This window comes from Aquarana catesbeiana, linkage group LG03 (genome assembly GCF_042186555.1).
Source record: "Aquarana catesbeiana isolate 2022-GZ linkage group LG03, ASM4218655v1, whole genome shotgun sequence".
In the NCBI taxonomy this organism is placed as follows: Eukaryota; Metazoa; Chordata; class Amphibia; order Anura; family Ranidae; genus Aquarana; species Aquarana catesbeiana.
The window spans coordinates 18,317,678-18,345,066 of record NC_133326.1 but is presented as its reverse complement, the minus strand read 5'-3'; the positions used below and the strand labels follow the sequence as shown (position 1 = coordinate 18,345,066).

General features: G+C 44.5%; 1 protein-coding gene across 2 annotated transcripts in view; it reads left to right on the top strand.

The window, feature by feature from the left end:
• CLPX (caseinolytic mitochondrial matrix peptidase chaperone subunit X) overlaps positions 1–27,389 on the top strand; it is an 85,070-nt gene that overhangs the window by 38,358 nt on the left and 19,323 nt on the right. The window contains exons 2-7 of one of the 2 annotated variants that reach the window (XM_073618345.1): positions 2,695–2,855; positions 2,984–3,098; positions 3,467–3,621; positions 12,846–13,005; positions 18,818–18,859; positions 21,920–22,096. In XM_073618345.1, the coding sequence (XP_073474446.1) occupies positions 2,695–2,855; positions 2,984–3,098; positions 3,467–3,621; positions 12,846–13,005; positions 18,818–18,859; positions 21,920–22,096 (810 nt within the window). The remainder of the gene's footprint in view (positions 1–2,694; positions 2,856–2,983; positions 3,099–3,466; positions 3,622–12,845; positions 13,006–18,817; positions 18,860–21,919; positions 22,097–27,389) is intronic. The other variant, XM_073618346.1, reaches the window with a different exon arrangement.

Here is a 27,389-nt window from a genome sequence, read left to right as displayed (position 1 = left end):
GTTCCAGAGCTCAGGTAAGTAAAACGGAGCTGGGGGGCCGGTCACTGCCAGGTGTTTCACCTTAATGCATACGATGCATTAAGGTGAAAAAAAACGAGGTGCCAAGAAGGCACAGATGCAGCATACAGACCACTGCCAGCAGCCTGTCAAAAATCAAAGACATGCTGAAATACACTAGAAGAAACGAGCGGTGCCTCTCCAAGCTTCCTGTGTATTTTCTCTTTGCTCAATGTCTGCACTAGGTGCCAGACCCAGTAAGGAGCACGTCCTGTTCCAGATGAACGCCATTGTGTAAAGGTCAGGGCACCACTCTAATGTCAGTCATTTAAAGCAGGGTGCATTTGATTTAAAGCAAGTCGCTTTAAATCGTAAATTAAATCACTGGTCAAAAGGCTTGATTTCAAACTGGTGGCCCTCCAGCTGTTGCAATACTACAAGTCCCATGAGGCATTGCAAGGCTAAGACCCCATTCACACAGGGGCAACACGACTTGCAGGTCGCCTCAGCGACTGCCAGGGCGACTTGCAAGGCGACTTCTGTATAGAAGTCTATGCAAGTCGCCCCTGAAGTCGTACAGGAACCTTTTTCTAAGTCGGAGCGACTTGCGTCGCTCCCCTTAGAACAGTTCCATAGCACAGAACGGGAGACGACTTGTCAGGCGACTAGGTCGCCTGACAAGTCGTCCCTGTGTGAATGGACTCTTAAAGTTACAAGCATGACAACCAGAGGCAGAGGCATGATGGGACTTGAAGTTTTGTAACAGCTGGAGGGCCGCCAGTTTGAGGCCCCCTGATTTAAAAATTTTTTTTTTTTTTTTTTAATATATATTCCAAATTCACCAGCTCCTGCAAGTCCCTACCCGTGGGCATGCCTGGAATGCCGAGCCAAGCTTCCGGTGTATTTCCTCTTGGCCGCATTAGATGCATGACCCAGAAAGGAGCAAATCCTACTCCACATGAGCGCAGATGTGTAGATCAGAGCAGCACTCTGACTGCAGCCATTAAAGTGTACTCCAAATCCACCAGCTCCTGCATAGTCCCTGCCCTTGGCCATGCCCTCTTAACACATTTCACCAGTCTACAATGACTCCCAATCTGGGTGACGTGTATCAGGGGCCATGGCTAAGGGCAAGAACTGGCAGCGCAGTGGTGTAGTGGGTAGCACTTTCACCTAGCAGCAATAGGGTCGCTGGTTCAAAACCGGACCATGACACCATCTGCCTGGAGTTTGCATGTTCTCCCTGTGCCTGCGTGGGTTTCCTCCGGGTACTCCGGTTTCCTCCCACACTCCAAAGACATGCTGGTAGGTTAATTAGACCCTGTCTAAAAAAAATTGGACAACAAAAAGTGTATGTGTTTGTAAGCGCGTCGGGACCCTATGGGGTAAAGGACCGCGCTATACCGCAGATGGACACCGGCGACAAAAAGCGCCCTGAGGTGATTCAGTTTGCATAGGTAGCGCTATACAAGTCACTCATTCATCCATCCATTCAAGAACTGTACAGGTATTTGCGGATTGGAAATAAACATGAAGGGTTGACGTCATTAGCGTGTGGCCTGAATCTTGACCCTTAAAGCGGTGCTCCAGGCTCCATTAGAAAATTTGGCAGCTACAAATACTGTAGCTGCTGACTTTTTTCTAATATTGGGACACTTACCTGTCCACAAATCCAGTGGTGTCCTCCACCCGAGCTGATTTTTCAGTCGGCTCTCGGGGTGTTGCCACCTCGGCTAAGGGAAAGCGGCAGTAAAGCCTGGTGGCTTCGCAGCCGGTTCCCTACTGTGCATGCGCGAACCCCACTGTGCATTTTGAATGGCACGGTGGCAGGAGAAGGGGGGGGGGGGGGGCAGGTGAACTTTGCCACTGCCAACTCAGCCAGAAGTGGGAGCAGGTACCCAGTGGCGGCTGGTGCTCAAAATTTTTGGGGGGTGCAAACTGATAAATGCTGACCCCCCCCCCCCAATCAATTGCACCCTCACTGAGCCCAGTATATGCATATATATGGGTCTGACGCCCTGCCTCCTGATTGGCGGTGGGGAGGAAGGTTAGTGTGAAAATAGCGAAAATTATTTTGCTATAGTCATACAATTGGGTGGGATCAGGGTGAACTCTTTGCGCCCTGTGCCCACCCTATTTTGAAGCCTATTAGAGCTTCTGGCTCTAATCAGGTGCTTAAAGTACCACCCCCTCCCACCCCTGCCATTGGAATCCATGCTTCCAGTGTCTTGAAAGGGGACGGGCGCATGGATTTGGGGGGGGGCCGCCCACAGTACACGGGCCGCCACAGCAGGTACCTGTCCAAACCAGGAGGTAAACTCTTCCCCTTTTGGGTGGAGCTCCGCCTTAAGCTGATCATTGGCAGATCGAAATTCTGCCAGTTCAGCAGCAACCAGACAATTTCCACTGTATACTGATAACCTTCACTACAAGCGGCCTGTTGGGTTTCTCGCCTGATCACTGCTGGTGGCAATAGCGCTGTACTTCTCCTTTTTTTTTTTTTTTTTTTTTAACAGGGGCACAGGTAGCAAAAAACCTGACGGGTTCTTATCCCTCTCCACTCTATCCAAAACAAAAAAAAAATAATTTTTTTTTTTTTTGTTCTTTAAACGTGGTGTCGGGCTTTAAAATGTGCTTGTTTGGATGTCATTACTTGGTATATGAAGGTCATGGGTTTTATTTTCCTTTCCATAACAGGTGTGGTATGTGGTCGTGGGCATCTCTCCATATTCAGAAGACCAGGAACTTTTGAAGTGGATAAGCTACAAAAAACACACTTCAGAAGATTCTCGGTAACAGCGGTGTATTTTGCATCTAAAGATGGTGTCGGCAAAGATGGATCTGGTGAAGGGAGCAAGGTAATGCCAGTCGGGATGGGTGGAGGCTTTCCTTCTTTCTACTTTTCTTTCTTCCCTTTTATTTAAAATTTTTTTTGTTTATAGTACTCATGAACTTTTTTTTTTTTTTTTTTTTTTAATATGCACAGAAAGTAGCCAGTGAAGGAGGCGGCAAGAAATCTTCAGGGGGTTCAGGGAAAGGTGGAAATCAGCTGAGGTGCCCAAAGTGCGGAGATCTGTGCACCCATGTCGAGACATTTGTCTGTAAGTTCAAACTGGTTCGTTTCTGGCCTGCGGCCACATAACTTGTGATTATCCAAGCTTACTCTTATTTGGTGTACTAGACAAGCTTTTTTTTCAGTCCCAGCACCCCTTAACCCTTTCACTGCCAGAGCCGTTGCTTTGTGTGTTTTTGTTTTTTTGTATTTTTTGTCCTAGGTAAGTAATTAAAAAAAAAAAAAAAAAAAAAAAATTCCCTTCACTTATTAAGTTTAGTTCATCATTTCAGAAGACCTATAAAGGTTAAGTGAACACCATACACCCTTGTTTTTATTTGCTTAATACTACTGAATAAAATCCTGTTAATGTTGTTCAAAAACGAAGGTCAGATTCTGTGTCTCCTCTCCTTACAGCCTCTACCCGTTTTGTGAAATGTGAGAAGTGCCACCATTTTTTCGTTGTGTTATCTGAGGCAGATTCAAAGAAATCTATAAACCGAGAACCAGAGACTGCTGCTGAAGCTGTGAAACTGGCATTTCAACAGAAACCACCTCCACCACCTAAGAAGGTATGATGGTCTTCAGCCTGTATTGCCTGTCACCACAGGGTCTCACGTGGGGGGGGGGTGGCTTTAATAGGAAGGGGCGCTAAACTTGCCTTTCTGGCAGCCCATGTCTTGAAACACCACTGACTCTCTGCTCTCTGATCACTGCAGCAGATATTCCTTCTGACTCTTACCCTTTTTTTTTTTTTTTTTTTTGTAGTATAGTGGGGAAGAATAAGAACCTCTGCCAGACTCAGACAAGTAGTAGTGAGGATAAATCTCCTTAGTTTCTCCTGTAGAGATAGGAGGTGGTGGTAGTAACAGTCTCATGGTAGCTATAGAAAGGCTTCTATGAAGGAGGGGGACAAAGTGTTGGCACTCTTTAAAATGGTTGTAAAGTCAGAAGGTGTCCAGAAGGTGCCCCCATAGCAAGCTGCTTGCTGTGGGGGCACTCAACTGAAGGGAGGAGCCAGAAGCGCCAAAGGGGGACCCGAGAAGAAGGATCCAGGCTGTTCTGTGCAAAACCAACTGCACAGTGTGTGTGTGTGTATATTATATGTATTTGTTTTTCTTTTTTATTTATTTATTTTTTGAACCATATTTAATGAAAAAACAAGTCTTTACTGTCCCTTTAAGGATTGAACGTGAGAGGTCCCTTGACTCTATTAATTACTTGCCAACCCCCTATAGCAGTTTTACTGCTACAGGGTGGTCACGCTGCGCAGTATCGTGTATGTATGTGATCCTGCACTTCCGGTTAGCAGGTATGAGTGCGCGGCGGCTTTCTACCGTTGTGATTTTTACCCAGTGGCAGCTGATCAGCGGGTCCTGCCGACTGTTGGCCGGCACCTGCTGATCGTTCGGTGCACAAAAACAAACAGCAGCCAGCAGCACAAGGCATACATTTCTTTTAGTCATGTGGGGGTTTTTTTTCTTAACACTACCATTTTGACTAAACTGTCAAATGGCATTTAAAATCTTACATAGGTGCCATTGCTCTTCCCAACTATATTCAATGTTAAATAAAACAAAACAACAACAAAAAAAAATACAAATTTGTCTGTAGTTGGGGTTTTGGACCATGCCACTGCTGCATAGTTGAGGACACTGCTTGGACCACCATGTCACACACTGGCGGTGTCAATGCTCTTCGTTTTGTATTAGTAGGATTCTCCAACTGACCAAAATTGCTTTATCATGGGTTGTCTGGAACACTGAATAGGTTCTAATGTGTATATATATTTAAGATTAGGAGGTTGTGTCTTTTTTTTGTCTTTTATGCCTACTGCAGAAATACTCTGTAGTGATTTGCTGTTTACTACTGACAGGCAGTTGTCTTTCCCACACTGGCTATACAACAATCCTAACCTCTGCTCTAGTTTGTATAATTCAGCTTTTTTGTTTCTTACTGTAGAAGTTCAACATTTTACCACATCAAGCTTTTTAAAGGGTTTGCATTCTATGCATTAAGATAAAAAGCCTTCTGTGTGCAGCAGCCCACCCCTAATATTTACCTGAGCCCCCTCTCTATCCAGCGATGTCCACAAGTGCCTCTGCAGTCCGGGACTCTCCCTCCTGATTGGCAGAGACACAGCAGCGGGCGCCACTGGCTCCCGCTTCTGTCAAACTCAGCCAATCAGGAGAGGGGGTGGGGCTGAACCACAGCTCCATGTCTGGTTACACACAGAGCTGCAGCTCGGCTTTGGTGCCCCCATAGCAAGCTGCCTGCTGTGGGGGCAGTCAACAGGAGGGAGGGGCCAGGAGCTCCAGCCAGGGACCCGATAAGAAGAGGATCGGGGCTGCTTTGTGCAAAGCCATTACACACCCCCTTTGGTGTCACATTGGGCACCTTTCAGAGAGGAGCAGATACCTGTCTAATACGGGTATTTTGCTCCCACTTCCGGGCATAGATACCCGAGCGTATCTACGCCACTTCTGGTGCCTTCCCCCTCCCCCGCTGTCTTCTGGGAGACGCACAGGTCCCAGAAGACAGCAGGGACCAGTGGGATAGTGCAGCGTAAGTCGCGCATGCGTAGTAGAGAACCGATGCCCTTACCGAATATGGCGGCAGCAGCACCCAACAACCGAGGGACAGATCGGGTTTGGGTGCCGACATCGCGGGGCCCCTGGACAGGTTATTTTAAAAGTCAGCAGCTGCAGTATTTGTAGCTGCTGAAAAAAAAAAATTAAAAATCGGCGGAACTCCGCTTTTAATGGAAAAAGAAAACCCAGGCTTTACAATCATTTTAATATATAGTATTGCCATGCCTTGGCTTATAAATGCCAGCCTGATGTTTTTGGCAAAAGGTTTGCAAAATTTTTCAACTTTCATGAACCTTATTAAGAAAATCGTGCATTTTCAGTTGGCACATATTTTAGTTTCACAAAGTGTGTGTTTTGTGTGTGTTTTTTTTTTTTTTTTTTTTTTTTTTTTGTTTTTTACCCATGATGCCACTTTTCAACAAGTGTAGTAGGTACAGGAGCACAATGTAGTTTACAGTCATATTATCTGAGACTGTTAGGCCGGGTTCACACCTATGCCAATTGGATGCCAATTTCCCCGCATCCAATTGGCATAGCAGGAGAATATGACCGGCTCTCTATGGAGCCGGTTCACTTGTCTCTGGGGTGGCTGCGGAGCGCACTTCGCAGAAACGCACGCTGTGCATCTTTACCTCCGTTTCAGGGCAGAATTCAGGCAATGATTTTGCCCTGATTCGTACCTGAAACGGAGAACAGGGATGGACAGCGTTGCTGTGCGATCCGCGGGCAGTTTAGGTGTGAACCGAGCCTTAGATATGTACTACTACTTAAAACTATTGTATAGCCAATTTGATTATTGATAGAGCCAGTATAGACTCAAACTGAAGCGCCCAAAAGATGTTAATCTCTCCCCCTTCATGACCAGAGCATTTTTTTTTTTTGCTATTTAGCACTGCGCTACTTTTAACTGGCAATTCCACAGTCATGCAACACTACTGAATAAAATATATATGTATGTGTATGTATTCTGTCTGTGATAGATCTTCAGCTGAGCTCTACTACACTGTCTATCTGTTAAATCACAAATTGAAGCATAGTGAGCACTTTACTATGCTTCAGTTAGGAATACAGTGAGTGATCGGCACCAATCGCTCACTGTGTTCATTTAGAAAAGGAAGGGGGCGGTAAATATTTACTGAGGGGGAAAAAAAGCTGGCAGCGCAGCGAGGAGAGGGAAACTAACCAGGAGAGAACAGAGGCCCGGGCAGCAGAAAGAAGCTGAACTACACCAAGAGCTGGGGTGGCATTTACTGGCACCGATCCCATGTATTTTTCCTCCTACAGCCGCTAATTGCTGGCAGTGGGAGAGGAGGAGAAGCTGGCTAACAGCTGTTGCAGGAGCAAGATACAGGGACTGATTCCAGTCAATACTCTGCCCCGGCTCCTGGGCAGGTTCGGAGGTTGGCAAGGAAGATGCACGATCTACCTGCAACCAACTGGTTGCCAACCCCAGCATTGGACATTTATTTACAAGAACAGTCTTTGTGTAGAGGGAGTGTTTCCTTTTTAAATAATAAAGTATGTATGTTAAATCTCCTCCTGTTTTCCTAGCACAAATTAGAGCATTTTCCCTTATCGTCTTTCAGGACAGCACTTGAGAGAGTGACTCCTCCCCTTGCCAACAGGAAACACCTCTTCCACCAAACTTTAAAAGGAGGCTCCTTTCCACACATCGTCAGTTTTTGTGTTTCCTCCGGAGGGAACACTTCGTGGGAAGTCAGGGCTCTCAGGTGCTGTCCTGGGAGCTCAGGTTTCCTGGATTTCCATCAAACACTTTTTTACCTCATGAGAGCTGTTCCTCCCATTCCACAGCTGAGGTGAAGTGCTGCTGGCTGGGCTCCCTCTCCCTCTTCATATGGGCTCAGGGTGAGTCCGACTGTCGTGGGCATCGCTCCTAGGCGGCGGCAAGACAGGCGGTGGCCGTTTACTATATTTTTTTTCTCAGGTCCACCGCCTGTTGCTTATTGCACCGCCGCCATCTTGGGGATGGCAGCGGGGCTCCATCCGCCGGAAGTGAGGCATCCGGAGGGGGCGGCGCCCACGGAACAGGCGTGCGGCGTCATTTCCGCCGGGAATCGCAGAGGGAAAGGGGAGGAACGGGGCTGGTGCTTATTTAGCGGTTCTGGTCCGGCGCTATTGGAGTCCGGAACCGGCGTTTAGCCACACAAACACAGCAAGCGCTCCTCGATGGAATCGATGGCGGCAGCGAGTGGGACAGGCACAGGCACCAGCAAGGCCCAGGTAAGGTGCAGTTGTATACTGTCTTCCTTGTACTGTGGGGTGTCTCTCTCTCTATCTCCCCCCCCCCCCCCCCCCCCCCCCCGGTGGCAGGGGCCTGTCTGGGCACATAAAGCAGTTAGCTCTTATTGTGCACCTGTGGTGAGCATCCTTGGGTATAGGACAGGTTGTCTCACTGGGATGGTTTCTTCTTTTGTCTCATGGCAGGCCAAGAGCTCTGATCCAGTGGCAAAAAGAAAATGTCCTTCATGTAAATCCAAGCTACCTGAAGGATGGAAGAAGACGTTATGTCAAGCTTGTATTGATTTGCTAGTTAAAGAAGAAGCTTCTTCCGCTTGCAGCGACTTGATTGCATCGGTTAAAAAGGAACTTGATGCGACTATTCAATCATTTCGCTCTTCCCTAGCAAACCCATCCCTGAGTCAGCCTACTACCTCACAGTCCTGCCAAGGCTCACTTCTAGTCCCGGCGATGGAGACTGAGGCATCTCCTACCCCAGAGGGACATTCCCCCTCTCAATCTGAGGATTCTGATGAGGGTGAGGAAGGAGAAAATTTACCTTCAAGATTTAAATTGTCTTTAGCACAGGTAGATGGCCTGTTAAAAGCAATCTATACCACACTGGGTCTGGAGGAGGAAAAGGAGTTATCTCTGCATGATAAAATGTATGCAGGGCTTAGCGAGCACAAAAATCGCAATTTCCCAGTACACTCTGTTATTTCTGAAGCTATTAAGAAAGAGTGGGCAGAGCCAGAGAGAAAGCCTTTCTTTCCCAAAGCCTTAAAAAGGCGTTTCCCTTTTGATGAAGATCCAGCGGCGGTTTGGAACAAAAACCCCAAACTAGATGCCGCGTTTTCCCAGGTCTCGAGGTCTACAGATTTGGCATTCGAGGACATGGGGGTGTTGAGAGATCCCATGGATAAAAGGATGGACCAGCTACTAAAGAGGGCTTGGCAATCCATCATGGGAAATCTTAAACCTACTATGGCAACTACAGTGGTATCCAGAAATATGGAGTTCTGGTTAGAGCAACTTAAGGCCCATATCTCAGCAGACTCACCAAAACAAGAAATTTTGGATTCATTTTCAACTCTGTCTGCCGCTGTCGCATTTATATCTGATGCTTCAGCGGAATCAATTAAAATGACAGCTAGATCTGCTGCCCTAGCCAACTCAGCCAGAAGGGCTCTGTGGTTGAAAACTTGGCCGGGGGACGCAGCATCCAAAAACAAGCTGTGTGGGATACCGTTCCTGGGTGACTTGCTTTTTGGACCTGATTTAGATGCGGTTCTAGATAGAACTGCTGATAAAAAGAAGTCTTTTCCCATCAAAAAGAAAAAGCAGCCAGTTAAACGTTTTTTTTTCGTTCCCAAAGGGCTCAAGAACAAACCAAACCCCAGGAGAAAAGAAAAAATTGGGCATCGCAGAAGGGTAAAGGCAAAGGAAATGTCCTTTTCCATCCTCCTGCAGCCTCCGGTAAAGCACAATGACTTGTGCGTACCAGTGGGGGGAAGGCTTCAAAGTTTCCTTCCCCTTTGGGCCAGCATGACAGAAAGTCTATATATTTTGGACATGCTGTCCCAAGGTTACAGGATAGAGTTTTCGGATCGCCCGCCAGAAAGATTCTTTGTAACAAACCTACCAAGGGATCTAACAAAGGCTCTGGCCATGAAGAACCTTTTAAAGGATCTGAGGTACCAGAGGGTAGTGATACCAGTATCCCCAGAAGAACAGGGTCAGGGTTTCTATTCACACATCTTTCTGATAAGAAAACCATCCAGAAACTTCCGTCTTATCCTCAACCTAAAACCCCTGAACAAGTCAGTCCTATACAAAAAGTTTTGTATGGACTCAATTTTCACGGTCAGAAACATTCTGACAAAAGATTGTTTTATGGCATCAATCGATCTGAGGGATGCTTATCTTCATATTCCTGTAGCACCTCAGTCCCAGAAGTTCCTGAGGTTTGCGGTGAATATGGGCAAGGAGATTATACATCTTCAGTTCAGGGCCCTTCCCTTCGGCCTGTCGTCAGCTCCTCGTATTTTTACGAAGATAATGGCGGAAGCTCTCGCCCCTCTTCGACTCCAGGGGATTGCGGTAATTCCATATCTGGACGACCTCCTCTTTTTTGCCCCATCCATGGAAAAGTTGCAGGAGGATTTGAACAAATCCCGCAGTCATTTGGAGTCACTAGGGTGGATAGTGAATGTTCAAAAATCAAATTTCATCCCAGCTCAGCAAGTACTATTTCTGGGTTATTTGATAGATTCAGTGGAGCAAAAGATTTTTCTCCCAGAAGAGAAAAAGATCAAGGTCCAAAGGGTAATAACGGCACTACAAACAAATCAACTGTTTTCAGTCCGAAAGGTTATGTCGGCTCTGGGGACATTAACCTCTTCAATGCCAGCCATCCAATGGGCAAGGCTGCATTTCAGGACCCTCCAGAGGTTCCTTCTAAGGACATGGAACCACAGGACGGAGAGTTTGGATACAAAAGTAAAGATTCCCACCAGAGTCAAACGTTCACTTTGGTGGTGGAAAAGTCAGGTGGTACTGCAAAGTGGTCTTCTTTGGTCTTTTCCGACCGGGAAAGTGGTCACAACAGACGACAGTTTGCAGGGATGGGGGGCCTACATGGGTCAAGCCTTAGCGCAGGGAACATGGTCCCAGTTCGAGGCCCAAAGATCCTCAAATTGGAGAGAGCTGAAGGCAGTTGCCCTAGCATTAGCTTTCTTCTCTCAAAACCTCATAGGTTGCCATGTCCAGATTTTGTCGGACAATGGCACGGCCATAGCCTACCTGAACAAACAGGGAGGCACAAGAAGCAGGGCCCTTCACTTACTGTCAGTAGAGATTCTGGAGTGGGCGGAGAACCACTTACTATCTCTATCCGCAGTCCATCTAAAAGGCACATTGAACGAAGTAGCGGATTATCTGAGCCGACAAAAAGTTCAGGAATCAGAGTGGAGTCTGAACAGGAAGGTGTTTGCATTAATCACCAGTGTTTGGGGCCTTCCGCAGGTAGATCTGTTTGCTTCAAAACAAAACACGCAGCTCCCGAATTTTTTTCTCCCTTCAGAGAGACATTTGCTCTCAGGGAATAGATGCTCTGGCACATCCGTGGGATTTTCACCTAGGGTATGCTTTTCCTCCATTTCGATTAATCCCTCTAGTGTTGAGGAAAATACTGAAAGAGAGAGTATCGATCATTTTGATTACTCCATATTGGCCAAAGAGAGCTTGGTTTTCCACGATTCTGCAGTTGGCAATCAAACCATGTTGGCATCTCCCGCTCAGTCAGGATCTGTTGATTCAGGGGCCAGTGCTTCATCCAGAGGTAGACAGGTTAAAGCTCACTGCCTGGTATCTGAGGAGCAATTAATGAGAAGCAAAGGCTTTTCAGAACGTTTAACTGCTACGTTGCTTTCCAGTAGGAAAAAGGTAACCAGGGATATTTACGCCAAAGTATGGAAAGTCTATGTTTCTTTCTGTCATTCCGAACATAGGGGGGTTAAAGACCTAGTTTCAGTGCTGGAATTTTTGCAAAAAGGTGCAGACAAGAATCTGGCGGTCAGCACTCTTAAGGTGCAGGTGGCTGCCTTGGGAGTTTATCTGGAGAGATCCTTATCTTCAGAAACTCTGATCATGAGATTTTTCAAAGCACTTTCCAGGTCGAGACCGGTACCAGTGAAGCATTTCCCAAATTGGGATCTCTCGGTGGTTCTGCAGGCTCTGGCAAAAGAACCATTTGAGCCTTTACAGGCCATATCCCTAAAGAATTTAACTTTGAAGACTATTTTTCTGGTCGCAATTACTTCAGCAAGAAGGATTAGTGAACTGCACGCCCTATCAGTAAAAGAGCCTTTTTTGTCAGTTTTTCCTGATAGAGTTGTCCTTAAAGTAGATCCGGGGTTTTTGCCAAAAGTGGCAAGCTTTAGTAACGGGTCTCAAGAGATTACTCTACCAACCTTTTCTGCTAACCCTTCGGGTGCAAAGGAAGAGCAGTTTCACAATTTAGACGTAAGACGTATCCTATTACAGTATTTGGAAGTAACAGGAGGGTTTAGAGTTTCAGATTCATTATTTGTTCTTTTTTCTGGAAACAAGGAAGGCCAACAAGCATCAAAAGCATCATTGGCTAGATGGCTTAAGACAGCTATTTCTGTAGCCTATTCTCAAATGGGTTTATCTTCCCCGCTGGGAATTAGGGCTCATTCAACAAGAGCGCAGGCCACTACATGGGCAGAAAGAGCTGGTGCCACCCCAGATCAGATTTGTAGGGCGGCTACGTGGTCAAGCTACTTAACGTTTGTCCGTCATTACAGACTGGATCTCCTATCAGCAGGTGATCAGGCTTTTGGCAGAAAGGTTCTGCAGGCTGTGGTCCCTCCCTAGGGGGGTAAGTCTCTATTATCCTCTCAAGTGCTGTCCTGAAAGACGATAAGGGAAAATTCAAGTTAGACTTACCGGTAACTTGTTTTCCTTGAGTCTTTCAGGACAGCAGCATCCCACCCTATTGTTTTTACATATATATATACTGTGACTAATCATATCTCGATTATGTGTTCCAGTTTGGGGCCAGAGGTTCTCTACTACTACTACTGACGATGTGTGGAAAGGAGCCTCCTTTTAAAGTTTGGTGGAAGAGGTGTTTCCTGTTGGCAAGGGGAGGAGTCACTCTCTCAAGTGCTGTCCTGAAAGACTCAAGGAAAACAAGTTACCGGTAAGTCTAACTTGAATTTTCTTGTATCGATTTCCCTTTAGTCAATTTCCTTTTTTTTTTTTTTTTTTTGACCATATAATTTTTGATGTTTGTCTTTGAGGTATAGGGCCACTTAAAGGAGATTTACTAGCAAGCAGATTTGTGACTGATTCATGCTTAATTGGTTGTTCTAATGGATTAATGTGCAGCATGTGATGGTCAATACTCTACTGTTTCTCTGACTACAGCATTTCTCTTACAGATTTATAACTACCTTGACAAGTATGTAGTGGGTCAAGCGTTTGCGAAGAAGGTCCTTGCTGTAGCAGTGTACAATCATTACAAGCGGATATACAACAACATCCCAGTGAACATCAGACAACAAGCAGAGGTGGAAAAACAGTCCTCATTAACCCCAAGAGGTGGGTGAAATCTCAAATATTATAATTTTTTTTTTTTTTTTTTCTTTTGTGATCTTTTCTGATCCCTGTGCAGCTTAATGTAACTTATTTGCTGTGACATGCATTATGCCTCGCAACAACTTTTTTAAAAATGTATTTTAATTATTTTTTTCCCACTGTTCAGGTTCAAAATGTCATTGAAGTATGACAGTAGCAGAAAAGAGTCTAAAAAAAATTCTATTAGTTCTTCTGTCTAGGAATTCCTGGACTTGAAGTGGCATTCCGGGCATGGTTCTATTCTACATGGCTATGTTGATCCAGCTTGGACCAATGTAAATAAGTATATACCACACCAGGCTGATGCCCCTGGAAGCTACAAATCATTGAAGTATACGCCGCCATTCCAGTGATCCCCACTTGCTTTCTGGTCCCTTGCTGAGTGGTTGCTCTGATCCATAATGAATACAAGGAGGTCGGCCTCTCTCCGCACGGGCACCATTCAGAGAGTGTTTTAAATTTTCTGAATGCAAAGCACTCTCTCTAATTGGATGAGGGGGAGTGTGATGTCACTGCCTCATCCAATCAAAAAACTCTTTTGAAATCTTTAAGAAAATCATTTCATTCAAAGCATTCTCTGAATGGTGTCCGTGCCAAGCCACTGACCTCCTGTGTTCAGTAAACAACTCACTAGATGGTGCAAGGATAAAGAGTGGAAGGATAAGGCTGAATAGCAGAGTAGTAGTAAAGTGGCATGTTCTCTTGTTGGGGCACTCCAACCACTGATAATTTGGCAGTGCTCTCTCCTCTTTTTTTTCAACTAGTAAAGCTCTCAAGAAATGTCCAGTACTTCTGGGTTTGGGGGGGGGGGGGGGGGGGGTTGGTTATGTGACCACCTTCCCCCTTTACTGACTAGTCGATTGTAGATGTGATCATTTTAAATCTTAACCTTGCCAGCAATTTTTATTCCACACAACAAACTTTATTTATTTCAGGCTTCCTTCCTGATTCATACGGTCCTTCGATTGAACCACTGATTAAGTCTGTGTTCAATCTTGGGGCCCTTTCACACTGTTTTGCTGTGCTTTTGCCCTGCTAAAAGAGCAAGAAAAATGCTCCCTTTAAAACCCTGCTTTCCCTTTAAAACCCATGGAACTCTTCACACCACTACTCTGCGGGTACAGTGCATTGAAGTCCTGCACACTGCATCTTGGTGCAAAAAACTCACCTCCCTTTGAACATTTTGGTTCATTTTGGAGTCACATGTCAATATTTCACAGGTGCATGGCGATGAGTGCACCAAAAACGCATATGTGCTTTTTACCTTTTTTTTTTTTTTTTTCTCACCACCAGAGTAGTGTGAAAAGACCCTTATACATATTTATTGCCTACTCATTAAAAAGGAGGTCCACCTACAAAAAAAAAAAAAAATTAAAAGCCAGCAGCTACAACTACCTCAGCTGCTGACTTTTAATAGATGGACACTTGCCTGTCCCAGGGTCCAGCGATGTCGGCAGCCAATCAATCGCTCGGCACTCAGCAGCTGCCGCCGCCATCCTCGGTGAGAGAATCGGGAAGCGAATCATCACGGTTTCACTTCCCGGTTCCCTACTGCGCATGCTGCGCGTCCTAACTGGTCCCCTCTATCTCCTGGGACCTGTGTGTTTCCCAGAAGATAGCGGGGGGGGGGGGGGGGGGGAGTCTATACCCAGAAGTGGGTGCAAATACCTGTTATACAGGTATCTGCACCCCCCTGAAAGGTGCCAAATGTGACACCGGAGGGGGGGAGGGTTCCGAAAAGCAGAGGTTCCATTTTTGTGTGAACCTCCGCTTTAATGTGGAATTTTAACTTGATACCAACTAATGTTTGGCAAGGAATATACATTCCACATTCATTATGCTACCAAAATTAATGTGTGCTGTAAATTGCCTCCTGCGTTGTTCCTGTTTCTTCTTGCTGGAGGCAGCCATTTTGCTGAAGCCCAGAGCCCCCTGAACAGCAGTTGACCCCTTTGGCACCAGAGCCTCCCGGCACCTTTAAGGGGTTTCATATGCTGGTAGGTGGGGCGGGGTTTATGACCGCCGTGATTAGCTGTCACATGATCGCAAAGCTCCCGATCTCAAGAAGCAGTCGGGAGCTTTATGTTGAGCAGCAGTAACTGTCCTTTTCTGCTGTTGGCACAGCTATATTTGTAATGCGGTACACAAACCTACGGCCGCTCAGTGCCAAGGCCCATCCGCCAAGAGGCCGCATATTTGTGTGCTGTCAGCACCTAGGGGTTATCCTTTAGGCTTTCGGCAGATCAGCCTGTACATTTTTGGCACCGTGCCGAAAAAACTGAGCCCGTGCAGAGCAGGGTGAGGTGTGTTACTGGATTTTAAGCAGTATAGGAACTGATTTTAAATGTTTTACATAGCTATACCTGCAAAGGGGGCCAGCCTAAGTTGTGATCGAGCAGTTTTTAACTTTCTGTGTAAAATTCCACGTTAAAGGAAGCTGAAAGTGATTGTAAAGTCTCGTTTGTTATTAACAAGAAAAAAAAAATTCTACTTGCCACCTCTGTGCAGTTGGTTTTGCACAGAGCAGCCTGGATCCTCCTCCTGTCCCCTCCCTCCCTGTCAAGTGCCCCCCCACAGCAAGCAGCTTGCTATTCAGACAGAGACATGGCCTGGCCACACCCCCTTTCTCTCCTTTTATTAGCTGACTGACAGCAGAGGGAGCCAATGGTGCCGCGCTGCTGTCTCAGCCAATGAGGGGAGTCTCGGGGAGCCGAGACACTCCTACAACATCGCTGGATCTAGAGGGACCCCAGGTAAGTATTAAGTGGGCTAAGGAGGGGATGCTGCACACAGAAGGCTTTTCATCTTGGTGCATAGAATGCATTAAGATAAAAAAACATGATTCTAAACCACTTTATTTGATTGTTGCCTCTGTTTGAAAAAGATATGGGTTGGAAACGGTTTTTTAGGCTTTTACCTGATCTTGCATAAGCATAACTGGCTTCCATTCAATGGCCAACTTTCATCTGATACCTGTACAAAGTACTTTATCCTGTAGTAAACGTTATCTTGTTTAGTGTATAGCATTATGAACAATTATCTGTATGGTTTTTGATCTTTTATTTTATAGAATCGTCATTTGCACATATTCTATGAAACTCTTCCATTGCTTTGCTTTTGCCTTGCTTCATTTTTCCCTTCTCATCCAGCACATTGACCTGTTTTATACTGTACACGTTGTGTTCTGTGTCCCAGCTTTGGATATTCATTAACCTCCTGGCTCTTCTCCTCTGCATGTTTGCTCTGTGTGACCCTTCCTTTCTGCTGGCACAGCTTGGCTTTGCTAGGTGCAGACCACTTGGAAAGTCAGCTACTAAGTTTTTTTTTTTTTTTTTTTTTTTTAACATAACTTTTCACACTGAGTGTTTCCTGCACAAACCTAAAATGAGCTGGGCACTGTTGTAGATAAAGTGTGTTTTTTACCTGTCTATTCTCAGTGCCAGGCCTACAGGCTCTCAACTCTGATCAGTTTGTATAATGTAGATTTGGATTGCCCAAACTCTGTTCAAAGGTCAAATTCAAGGCCAATACTACGCAAAGAAGCCTGTCTTACGGAACCACCCCCCCAGTTATTTACATAGAGGAGCATTTTTATTTTTTTTTTTTGGATAAGAGTAAGGGAGGGTTATAACCCCTGTCAGTTTATTATACTTTTGTTTTTTTTTTTGTTTTTTTATTTCCGCCGTCTGTGTTGCACTTCAGATATTTTACCTTTACTTCCTGTCCCATAGCCAAACAGGAAATGAGAGGAAAGCCTTGTTGACTGCTTGCCAACCATATACAATACTTATACTGTGGCAAGGCAGCTCTCCTGTGCAGGATCACATACCTGTACGTAATTCTTGTGCCGGGCTAGGGAGTGCCCCCGCCAGTGCTGCGATTGGTTGGTGCTGCAACCAACCAGCGGGTGCTAGCCAAAGGTAGCCCTGTGTAGATTAACAAACACAGGGCTCTCTTTTGACAGCAGGAAGAAAAAATGAGAGATTTTGAGAGAGAGAGAGAGAGGGAGAGATTTTGAGAGAGAGAGAGAGAGAGAGAGAGATTTTGAGAGAGAATTACATAATTTTTATTTGGTTCAGCGTCGGATGACCACACAATTGTCAGTTAAAATAATGCAGTGCCATATCGCTAAAAAAAATGCCTGGTCATGAAGAGGGGTAAAACCTTCCGTTGGTTAAAGGGAATCCCTTGGAACGTCCAGGTCACCAGAACTAGTGCCCCATTGGAAAATTTTCCCCTATTACTTTTTCTGGGGACAACAAAAAAAAAGTAAATTTTTTGATCTATACTTTCAATCATGGTAAACAAAACAGAGGGCGAATCTCCTCCTTAACTGGGGAACAGAGAGCAGTGAAAACTGACAGGGGTTCTAATCCTGCTGCATTCTATCCAAAAACGTAAAAAAAAAAAAAAAAAAAAAAAACATTGTTGCTTTTTAGTCATACTTTTTAGAATCCCTTTTTAAAAGATACCTGTGCTCAGAGAAGGCTCATTGCTGACATCCTTTATAAAATGGTAGTCACTTGGCTGTTGAACTTTTACCTATAACAACGATAAAAAAAAAAAAAAAAAAATTCTTTAGCAAGGAACATACATTCCACATTTAATCCCAAAATTGGTGTGTGCTGTAAATTGCCTCCAGCATTGTTCTTGCTAGGGGCTGCCATTTTGCTGAAGCCCAGAGCAGTTAATCTTTAGACTGTCAGCAAATCGGCCTCTACATTTAAGGCACAGTGCTGGGAATTTTGGAGCAGCAGAGCAGGATGACGAGACGTTACTGGATTTTAATGTTTTTTATACCTATGCAAAAGGGGCCTGAAGTGTTCTAGCAAGACTTCATTTTCTGACTAAAGCATCACTTTAAATGCAGTGAGTTTCTGATCTGGAAAAAGGCATGCATGGTCAGGAAGGTGTGAACTCTGCATACATGTACCGGGTAGTTGTCTTAGTACTGAAGCCATTGGATCAGCATGACAGCCGGGGGTTAGTATTTTATATAGCAACTGGATAGCAATGGCAGCCTGCATCCTTGCTACAGGTTTCTTTTAAAGCTGAACTCCAGGTAAAGCTAACGTGCCCCTCCCTTGCAGTGGAGCTGTCCCTGCATCGCAAAAGGGGTTAAATGCTCATTTTAGGTCTAGGGAACCATGGAACCATTTTATTTTGCCAGATCCTCTTCCCACAGGCTCCCTTTAGGCTATTAGACTGGTCACTTTAGCCAACTTTCTGCTATGCTCCAGCAGTCCCAGGTCCTCTAATATCAAGTCCATTGCTGAGCTCCTTAGCCCTGCTTTGGACATGAGGACGGTAAGGGGAGGTCCACCAACGGAGAATAGGTGAGCGCTGCCCTCCACCCCCACCCCCACCAAACTAAACAAGCAATGCTGAGCATGGGCAGCCCCACTGCGATTTTATTTTTCCTGGTAATGGGCTTTAAAGCACTATACCGCCTAGTACAGGCTGTGCCATTTTGGGTTGACTGATGCTGCTTTTGTGACCTTCCCGATCACTGGTGCCGCCATGAAAACCCTGTGCTGTCCTGGAGTGAAGTCGCTGTGGTCCCCCGAGAGATTAAAGACCCAGCTGGGGATTGAATGTTGCCGCACAAAACCAAATCATTTTTTTTTTTTTTCTTTTTGGTTGGTGTTCCATAGAATCAGATTCTATATTCTTACCTAGAAGAGGGTGGATGTACCCTTCAGATTTGGGGGTTTGACATATCTTCGCAGGTTGTTTATGATTTCTTCCTGTCGCTGTTTCAATCCCCTTTCTGTAGAGATAGAGATCAGAAGACGGGAAGATGAGTACAGATTCACAAGTAAGTTTTTTTTCCTCCCATAGTACAATCTCACAGCTCTGATCTGAGCCCTATTGTTCCATGCCCTTCTGCAAACTGTTTGCTCAAGTGGTGTGGTCACCTCCTAATTCTAATTCTACATCATCATCACTGCTTTCCGGGTGCAGTCTGATTTTATTTTTATCTGCAGATTATAGAACATGGAGGCAGTGTTGGGAAACAAGAGATTGTGATTACCTATAGATTTATTAACATGGTGTTCCTTTTAATCCAGGTTGTTGAAAATGAGTAGGCAATACGTTCTTTTGTGTGCCTTTTGTATGCTTATGCAGTATATGCAAAGCGCTAGCAATATGTACCACTAACAGCATGCCTGAAAGCTCCTTAAACACTGCACACCCTGCATGTTGCGTCTTTTAACATGATTTATACCAATATTTTTTTTATTTGATATATAGAGAGATATATATCTACCATCTCCGTCTCTACCATCTCCGTCTCTACCATCTCCGTCTCTACCATCTCCGTCTCTACCATCTCCGTCTCTACCATCTCCGTCTCTACCATCTCCGTCTCTACCATCTCCGTCTCTACCATCTCCGTCTCTACCATCTCCGTCTCTACCATCTCCGTCTCTACCATCTCCGTCTCTACCATCTCCGTCTCTACCATCTCCGTCTCTACCATCTCCGTCTCTACCATCTCCGTCTCTACCATCTCCGTCTCTACCATCTCCGTCTCTACCATCTCCGTCTCTACCATCTCCGTCTCTACCATCTCCGTCTCTACCATCTCCGTCTCTACCATCTCCGTCTCTACCATCTCCGTCTCTACCATCTCCGTCTCTACCATCTCCGTCTCTACCATCTCCGTCTCTACCATCTCCGTCTCTACCATCTCCGTCTCTACCATCTCCGTCTCTACCATCTCCGTCTCTACCATCTCCGTCTCTACCATCTCCGTCTCTACCATCTCCGTCTCTACCATCTCCGTCTCTACCATCTCCGTCTCTACCATCTCCGTCTCTACCATCTCCGTCTCTACCATCTCCGTCTCTACCATCTCCGTCTCTACCATCTCCGTCTCTACCATCTCCGTCTCTACCATCTCCGTCTCTACCATCTCCGTCTCTACCATCTCCGTCTCTACCATCTCCGTCTCTACCATCTCCGTCTCTACCATCTCCGTCTCCACCTCCTCTGTCTCTACCATCTCCGTCTCCACCTCCTCTGTCTCTACCATCTCCACCTCCTCTGTCTCTACCATCTCTACCTCCTCTGTCTCTACCATCTCTACCTCCTCTGTCTCTACCATCTCTACCTCCTCTGTCTCTACCATCTCTACCTCTACCATCATCTTCTATATATACATACATACATACATACATACATACATTTTTTTTTTTTTTTTTTTAATTTTATTCAGGATTTGGATAACGCCAACAGTTTGTGTAGCGTTTGTACAATATATTGGCTGTATGACAAGCTTTAAAAATGAGGCCTGTCTTAAAGCAGAACTCCGGAGACAAAGGTTTGTCCCATGCAGTGGGGCTGTGCCTGGACAACTGGTGTATTTTTTTAATTTTTTTTCGTCTATGGGTGAACGCAGCACTTCTACTCACCTGATCCTCTATGTCCTGGCATCCTCACATCCAGGCCAGTGTATGGGCGTGATGACGTCAGGAACAGTCCATCGCACTAGATCGCAGGGGGGGGCAAGAGCCTAAAGGAACGGTCTTGCACGGGGGGGGGGGCAGATTAGGCAGGTGTATCGCCGCTTTCCTCACCCCCTAGACAAAAGTGAGCAGTTAACCCATGTAGTGCGGGCACAGAGCAACTGCATGGGAAGATTGTGTGGTGTTTGTTTTGTGTGTTTTTTTTTTTTTTTTTCCCCCCAGAGCTCTGCATTAAGTCAAGTCTACAAATTGGATCACTTGTCTGTTTCTCATCTTGGGTCCCTGGTTCTGTTATCTCTCTATACAGTGTTTCCACTTTTGTAGTCAAATTTTGGGAGGGGGAGAAGAAATGCTATCTTTGTGTTTAGCGTTCCCACAGCATACCTTTTTTACACAGTTCTGAATGCCTGGGGGTTGGGAAGGATCAGCGATCATATGACCTCTCCCCACAGTGGTCACATGGTTGGAATCTAGTCCCGCTGGCTACTGATCTTTAATCTGGACAGAGAACTCTTTGACAGCTGGATCTTTGTTTTGTGAGCGCGCTCTCAGCGCTTAAACATTGGCTGCCCTGTAACACATACACTATATTACCAAAAGTATTGGGACGCCTGCTTTTACACACATGAACTTTAATGGCACCCAAGTCTTAGTCCGTAGGGTTCAATATTGAGTTGGTCCACCCTTTGCAGCTATAACAGCTTCAACTCTTCTGGGAAGGCCGTCCACAAGGTTTAGGAGTGTGTCTATGGGAATGTTTGACCATTCTTCTAGAAGCGCATTTGTGAGGTCAGGCACTGATGGTGGACGAGAAGGCCTGGCTCACAGTCTCTGCTCTAATTCATCCCAAAGTTGTTCTATTGGGTTGAGGTCAGGACTCTGTGTCGGTCAGTCAAGTTCCTTTACCCCAAACTCGCTCATCCATGTCTTTATGGACCTTGCTCCGAAGCGCTGCCCATTCAGTGCAATGGGCAGGGGAGGTGTAGCAGTGCTGTATACAGCACTGCTACACCGCCCCAAAGATCCTTTGACTTTTTTTTTCCCCATCCCGTAAGCACGCCGCCCCAGTGTGAAAGCACTCGGGCTTTAACACTGGGGAGGCTTGAGAGGCGCTTTTCAGGTGCTATTTTTAGCGCTAAAACGCCTGAAAACTGCATAAGTGTTAAAGGGGCCTTAGGGGGGTGTGGTGCTGTTCTTCACAGTATGTAAAAATAAATGGGAAGATCTCGCCAGGAGTTATGTTAAGCTGGTGACTTACTGCTCCATCATTTGGAAAATGCACTTTATTTTCTAGACGTGGCCTTAAATTGTACTAGTAGATGGTGCAATATTATATACCATGATTGTTACATTGTGGGGTTTTATTTTTAAAATGCATTCCTTCTTCCACTCTTTTATTCCATCAGAATTACTGCAGATTGCTGGCATCAGCCCACATGGAAATGCTCTGGGAGCCTCCATGCAGCAACAAGTGAACCAGCAGATGCCACAGGAGAGGAGGGGAGGCGACGTGCTGGACTCCAATCATGATGACATCAAGCTGGAGAAAAGCAACATCCTGCTTCTGGGCCCCACAGGCTCTGGTAAGAAGACTCCTCTTTAGTGTTGAAACTGCAGCAGTTTTCAAATGAATTGAAGTATTTCTAAACATAGAAGTGCCCTTACAACTTCCATTTTTACCTGAAATACAATTTTATTATATATATATATATATATATATATATATATATATATATATATATATATATATATACATACATACATTTTTTTTTTTTACTTTAACCACTTCAGCCCTGGAATGCTCAATGACCAGGCCATTGACTGCGTCACTTTAACTGACAATTGCTCAGGCGTGCGACACTGTACCCAAATAAAATTGTTTTCTACTTTTTTTTTTTTTTATCACTAATAGAGCTTTCTTGTGGTGGTAATCACCTCTGCAGTTTTTATTTTTTGCACTATAAACAAAAGAAGAGCGACAATTTTGAAAAAAACACTATCTTTTTTTTACTTTTTGCTATAATAAATATCCCAAATTTTTTTCCTCCGTTTAGGCCGATATGTATTCTTCTACTTATTTTTAGTTAAACAAAAACTCAATAAGCGTATGTTGATTGGTTTTTCGTGCAAAAGTTATAGCGTCTAAAAAACATAATAAAAATAAAGGATAGATTTATGCCTTTTTTTTTTCCTAGTAATGGCGGTGATCAGATAGATATAGAGATATATAGATATAGAGATAGATATAGATATAGATATATAGATAGATAGATAGATATATATATATATATATATATATAGATAGATAGATAGATAGATAGATAGATAGATAGATAGATAGATATATATAGATATATATATAGATATATATATTTTTATTATGTGTGTGTATATGTATGTACTTTTTTTTTTTTTTTTTTTTTTTTTTTCCTTTTTTATGCGATATTGCGATCATATTGGACACTTTTGACACATTTTTGGGACCATTGACAATTATATAGCAATTAGTGCTATAAAAATGCACTGATCACTGTATAAATGTCACTGGCAGGGAGGGGGTTAAACACTAGGACGAACAAGGGGTTAACTGTTCCCTCGGTGTGTTCTTACTGAAGGGGGGGGATGGGACTTACTAGGGAAAGAGAGAGATCGGTGTTCATACTTTGTATGAACACACAATATGTCTCTTCTCCCCCAAAAGAACCAGGATCTGTGTGTTTACACGCACAGATCCCGGTGTCTTGCCGAGAAAGTTCCCTCGGCGGATAAGGACCCCCCCCCCCCCCCCCCTGTACGGCGCAGCGCCTGCGCAATACGAACTATCAGCCACCGGAGATGGCCGAAGCTCAAAATCTACAATCGGCTGTACGCGGCACCTGCACCCTGGGTCCAGGTTCTTTCCCCACCATCCAAGTGGACCTAGAGGGGGAATAAAAAAGAGCCAAGCGAGGCCGTGCCCGAAGCGTGGCGAGTAAAGCGAGCCCGCGAGGGGCCCTCTTACAGGCGCCGTGTACAGCTGATTTTCACCTATTCCCCTTCGGCTATTTCCTCCGGATCCTACTGCGCAGTAGAGGGGGGTCCTTATCCGCCAGAGCGGAACTTTCTCGGCAGAACACCGGTTCTCGCTCTGTCACAAGTGATCGCGTGTGCCCAGCAGTCATCGTGCCTGCCGGGCGCTCGCCCCTAGTGGCCACAATGGGAAGCGACGTAAGGTAACCGTAGATTTTGCGGAGCCTAACTGCGGTGGCTGGTCAGCAAGTGGTTAAAATGATATTGTTGGTACAAAGCATGCTAGAGAATGACAAGATTACATTCACTGCTAGAGGTTGCCCTAAGAAATTTGGGAAAATAGGAGCCGGATGAAAGAGGTCTCTGGAGAGATAGAGGTGTAATAGAAGACGAATGGGTGAAACATGGATAATATAGCATGGAACAGACTGGTATTGGGAACACAAGGCAGGAGACTAGAATTTTGTTGAATCACTGAAGACTGATGGGGCACCACAGAAACGCGTAGACCGGTTACACCTATTGTAGTAGTTTTTCTTTATTAACCACTTAATAAAACACGCACGCCGATATACATCCTAAGTTTGAAGAGGAATATCGTTATGGCAGCAGCTAGCTGTTTGTTTGTTCTTCTTCTTTTTTTTTTTTGTGTAAATATGAGATCTGAGGTCTTTTTGACCCCACATCTCATATTTAAGAGGTCCTGTCATGTTGTTTTTTTTTTTTTTTTTTTTTCTATTACAAGGGATGTTTACATTCCTTGTAATAGGAATAAAAGTGACACTTAAAAAAAAAAAAGTGTAAAAATAAAAAATTAAAAGGTGAAATAAGAAAAAAAATTTAAAATTTTTAAACGCGCCCTGTCCTGGAAGTCTCTCTCTCGCGCTCACTCTCTCTCGCCCTTGCAATATGGCACTGCATTACTTGAACAGACAATTGCGCGGTAGTGCGACGCTTTTTCCCAAAAAATGTATGTCCTTCTTTTTTTTATTTTTTTCCCCCCACAAATAAAGCTTTCTTTTGGTGGTATTTGATCACCTCCTGCGGTTTTTATTTTTTGCTCTATAAAAAAAAAAAAAAATTTTCTGAAAAAAACAATATTGTCTACTTTATGTTATAAAACCTACCCAATAATTTGTTTTTTTAATTTCATTTATTCAGCAATTTAGGCCAATACTCTTCTACATATTTTTGGTATAAAAAAAAAAAAAAAAATCCCAATAAGTCTATTGATTGGATTGTGCTAAAGTTATGTCTACAAACTACAATAGATTTATGGGCTTTTTAAGATTTATTTTTACTAGTAATGGCGGTGATCTGCGTCTTAGCGGGACTGCGACATTGCAGCAAACAAATCGGACACTTGACACTTTTTGGGAACCAGTGACATTATTACACTGATCAGTGCTAAAAACCAAATGCACTGTCACTGTACTAGTGACAGTCCGATCATTGGAGAGCAGGCTGAGATCTCAGCACAGCCAGAAAACTGGCCATGCTGTGCTCGTATGTTTTGTTTGGTCAGTTTTCTAATAGGAAAGCAGGGGGACTGGCAGCAACACCAGGGATTTCACATAAAGAAAAATACAAAGAGAACAGGATACTTTTTCATACAAGTACTTGGTAGAGCAACCAGGCATCAGGAGTATGAAATGTTGGCGTAACATTCTTTAACACCTTCCGGACCGCCCCACATAGATATACCGCGGCAGGGCGGCCCTCCTGCACAAAATCGCGTACCTGTATGTGATTTCGTGCACTTGGTCCGTGGCGCGCGTCACTGATTGGACACAGCGGGAGCCAATCAGTTGGTCCAGCGGACTCTATGTTCATCTGCGATCATTCTGAGGAGAGGCAAAACGGCAGTCTGCCTATGTACACAAGGCAGACTTCCGTTCTGTGAGGGGAAGATGGAGATCTTGTGTTCCTGCTAAGCAGAAACAGATCTACCCCCCCCCCCAGTGCTAAAAAAAAAAAAAAAAAAAAATGCACTTCTCACTGTTCGTGTCACTGCTCCCCAAAAAAGGGCACTTTGTGTTAGATTTGTCTGCCACATTGTCGCAGTCCTGCTAAAAATCGATCGCCACCATTACCAGTAAAATAAATAGCTAAACATGCCAAAAATCTCTCCCATAGTTTGTAGACATAACTTTTTTGCATATGCTAAAAATATGTAGCCAAATACATCCTTGCCTAAATTGATTACATTTTGATTTTCAATTTTTTTTTTTTTTTTTTTTTCTTTTTCAAATTGGTTTTTGTTTTTTATAGCACAAAAAATAAAAACCGCAGGGGTGGTCAAATACCACCAAAAAAAGCTACATTTGTGGGGGAAAATAGACTGATATTTTTTTTTTTGGGTACAGCATCGCACGACCGTGCACTTGTCAGTTAAAGGAACGCAGTGCAAAAAATGGCCTGGCCATGAAGGGGGTAAATCCTTATGGGGCTGAAGTGGTTAAGTGAAGTAGCAATGGTGCTCATAAGTTTACATACCCTGGCAGAATTTATGATTTCTTGGCCGTTTTTCAGAAAATATGAATGATGACACAAACATTTCTTTCACTCATGGTTGGTGTATGGCTGAAGCCATTTATTAATCAACTGTTTACGCTTTTGAATTCATGATGACAACAGAATCTACCCAAATGACCCTGATCAAAAGTTTACATACCCTGGTGATTTTTGGCCTGATAACATGCACACAAGTTGACACAAAGGGGTTTGAATGGCTATTAAAGGTAACCATATTCACCTGTGATCTGTTAGCTTGTAATTGGTGTATAAAATGTCAATGAGTTTCTGGACTCCTGACAGACCCTTGCATCTTTCATCCAGTGCTGCACTTGCGTTTCTGGATTCTGAGTCATGGGGAAAGCAAAAGAATTGTCAAAGGATGTGCAGGAAAAGGTAGTTGAACTGTATAAAACAGGAAAGGGATATAAAAAGATATCCAAGGAATTGAGACTGTCGATCGGCAGTGTTAAAACAATAATCACAGAGTGGAAAATGAGAGGTTCTGTTGAAACCAAACCACGGTCAGGTAGACCAACTAAAATTTCAGCCACAACTGCCAGGAAAATTATTCGGGATGCAAAGAAAAACCCACCAATAACTTCAGGTGAAATGCAGGACTTTTTGAAAACCTGTGGTGTGGCTGTTTTAAGACGCACAATAAGAAGGCACATGAAGAAAGAGGGGCTGCATGGTCCAGTCACCAGAAGAAAGCCATTACTACACAAATGACACAAAGTATCCCGCTTACAATACGCCAAACAGCACAGAGACAAGCCTCAAACCTCCTGGCACAAAGTCATTTGGAGTGATGAGACCAAAATTTAGTTTTTTGGCCACAACCAAAAACACTACATTTGGAGAGGAGTCAACAAGGCCTATGATGAAAGGTACACCATTCCTACTGTGAAACACGGAGGTGGATCGCTGATGTTTTGGGGATGTGTGAGCTACAAAAGACACAGGAAATTTGGTCAAAATTGATGACCAGATGAATGCAGTATGTTATCAAAAAATACTGGAGGAACATTTGCATTCATCAGCCAGGAAGCTGAGCATGGGACGTACTTGGACATTCCAACATGACAATGATCCAAAACACAAGGCCAAGTCCACCTGTCATTGGCTACAGCAGAATAAAGTGAAGGTTCTGGAGTGGCCATTTCAGTCTCCTGACCTCAATATCATTGAGCCACTCTGGGGAGATCTCAAACGTGCTGTTCATGCAAGACAGCCCAAGAATTTACAGGAACTGGAGGCTTTTTGCCACGAGGAATGGGCAGCTTTACCATCTGAGAAGATAAAGAGCTTCATCCACAAATACCACAAAAGACTTCAAGCAGTCATTAATGT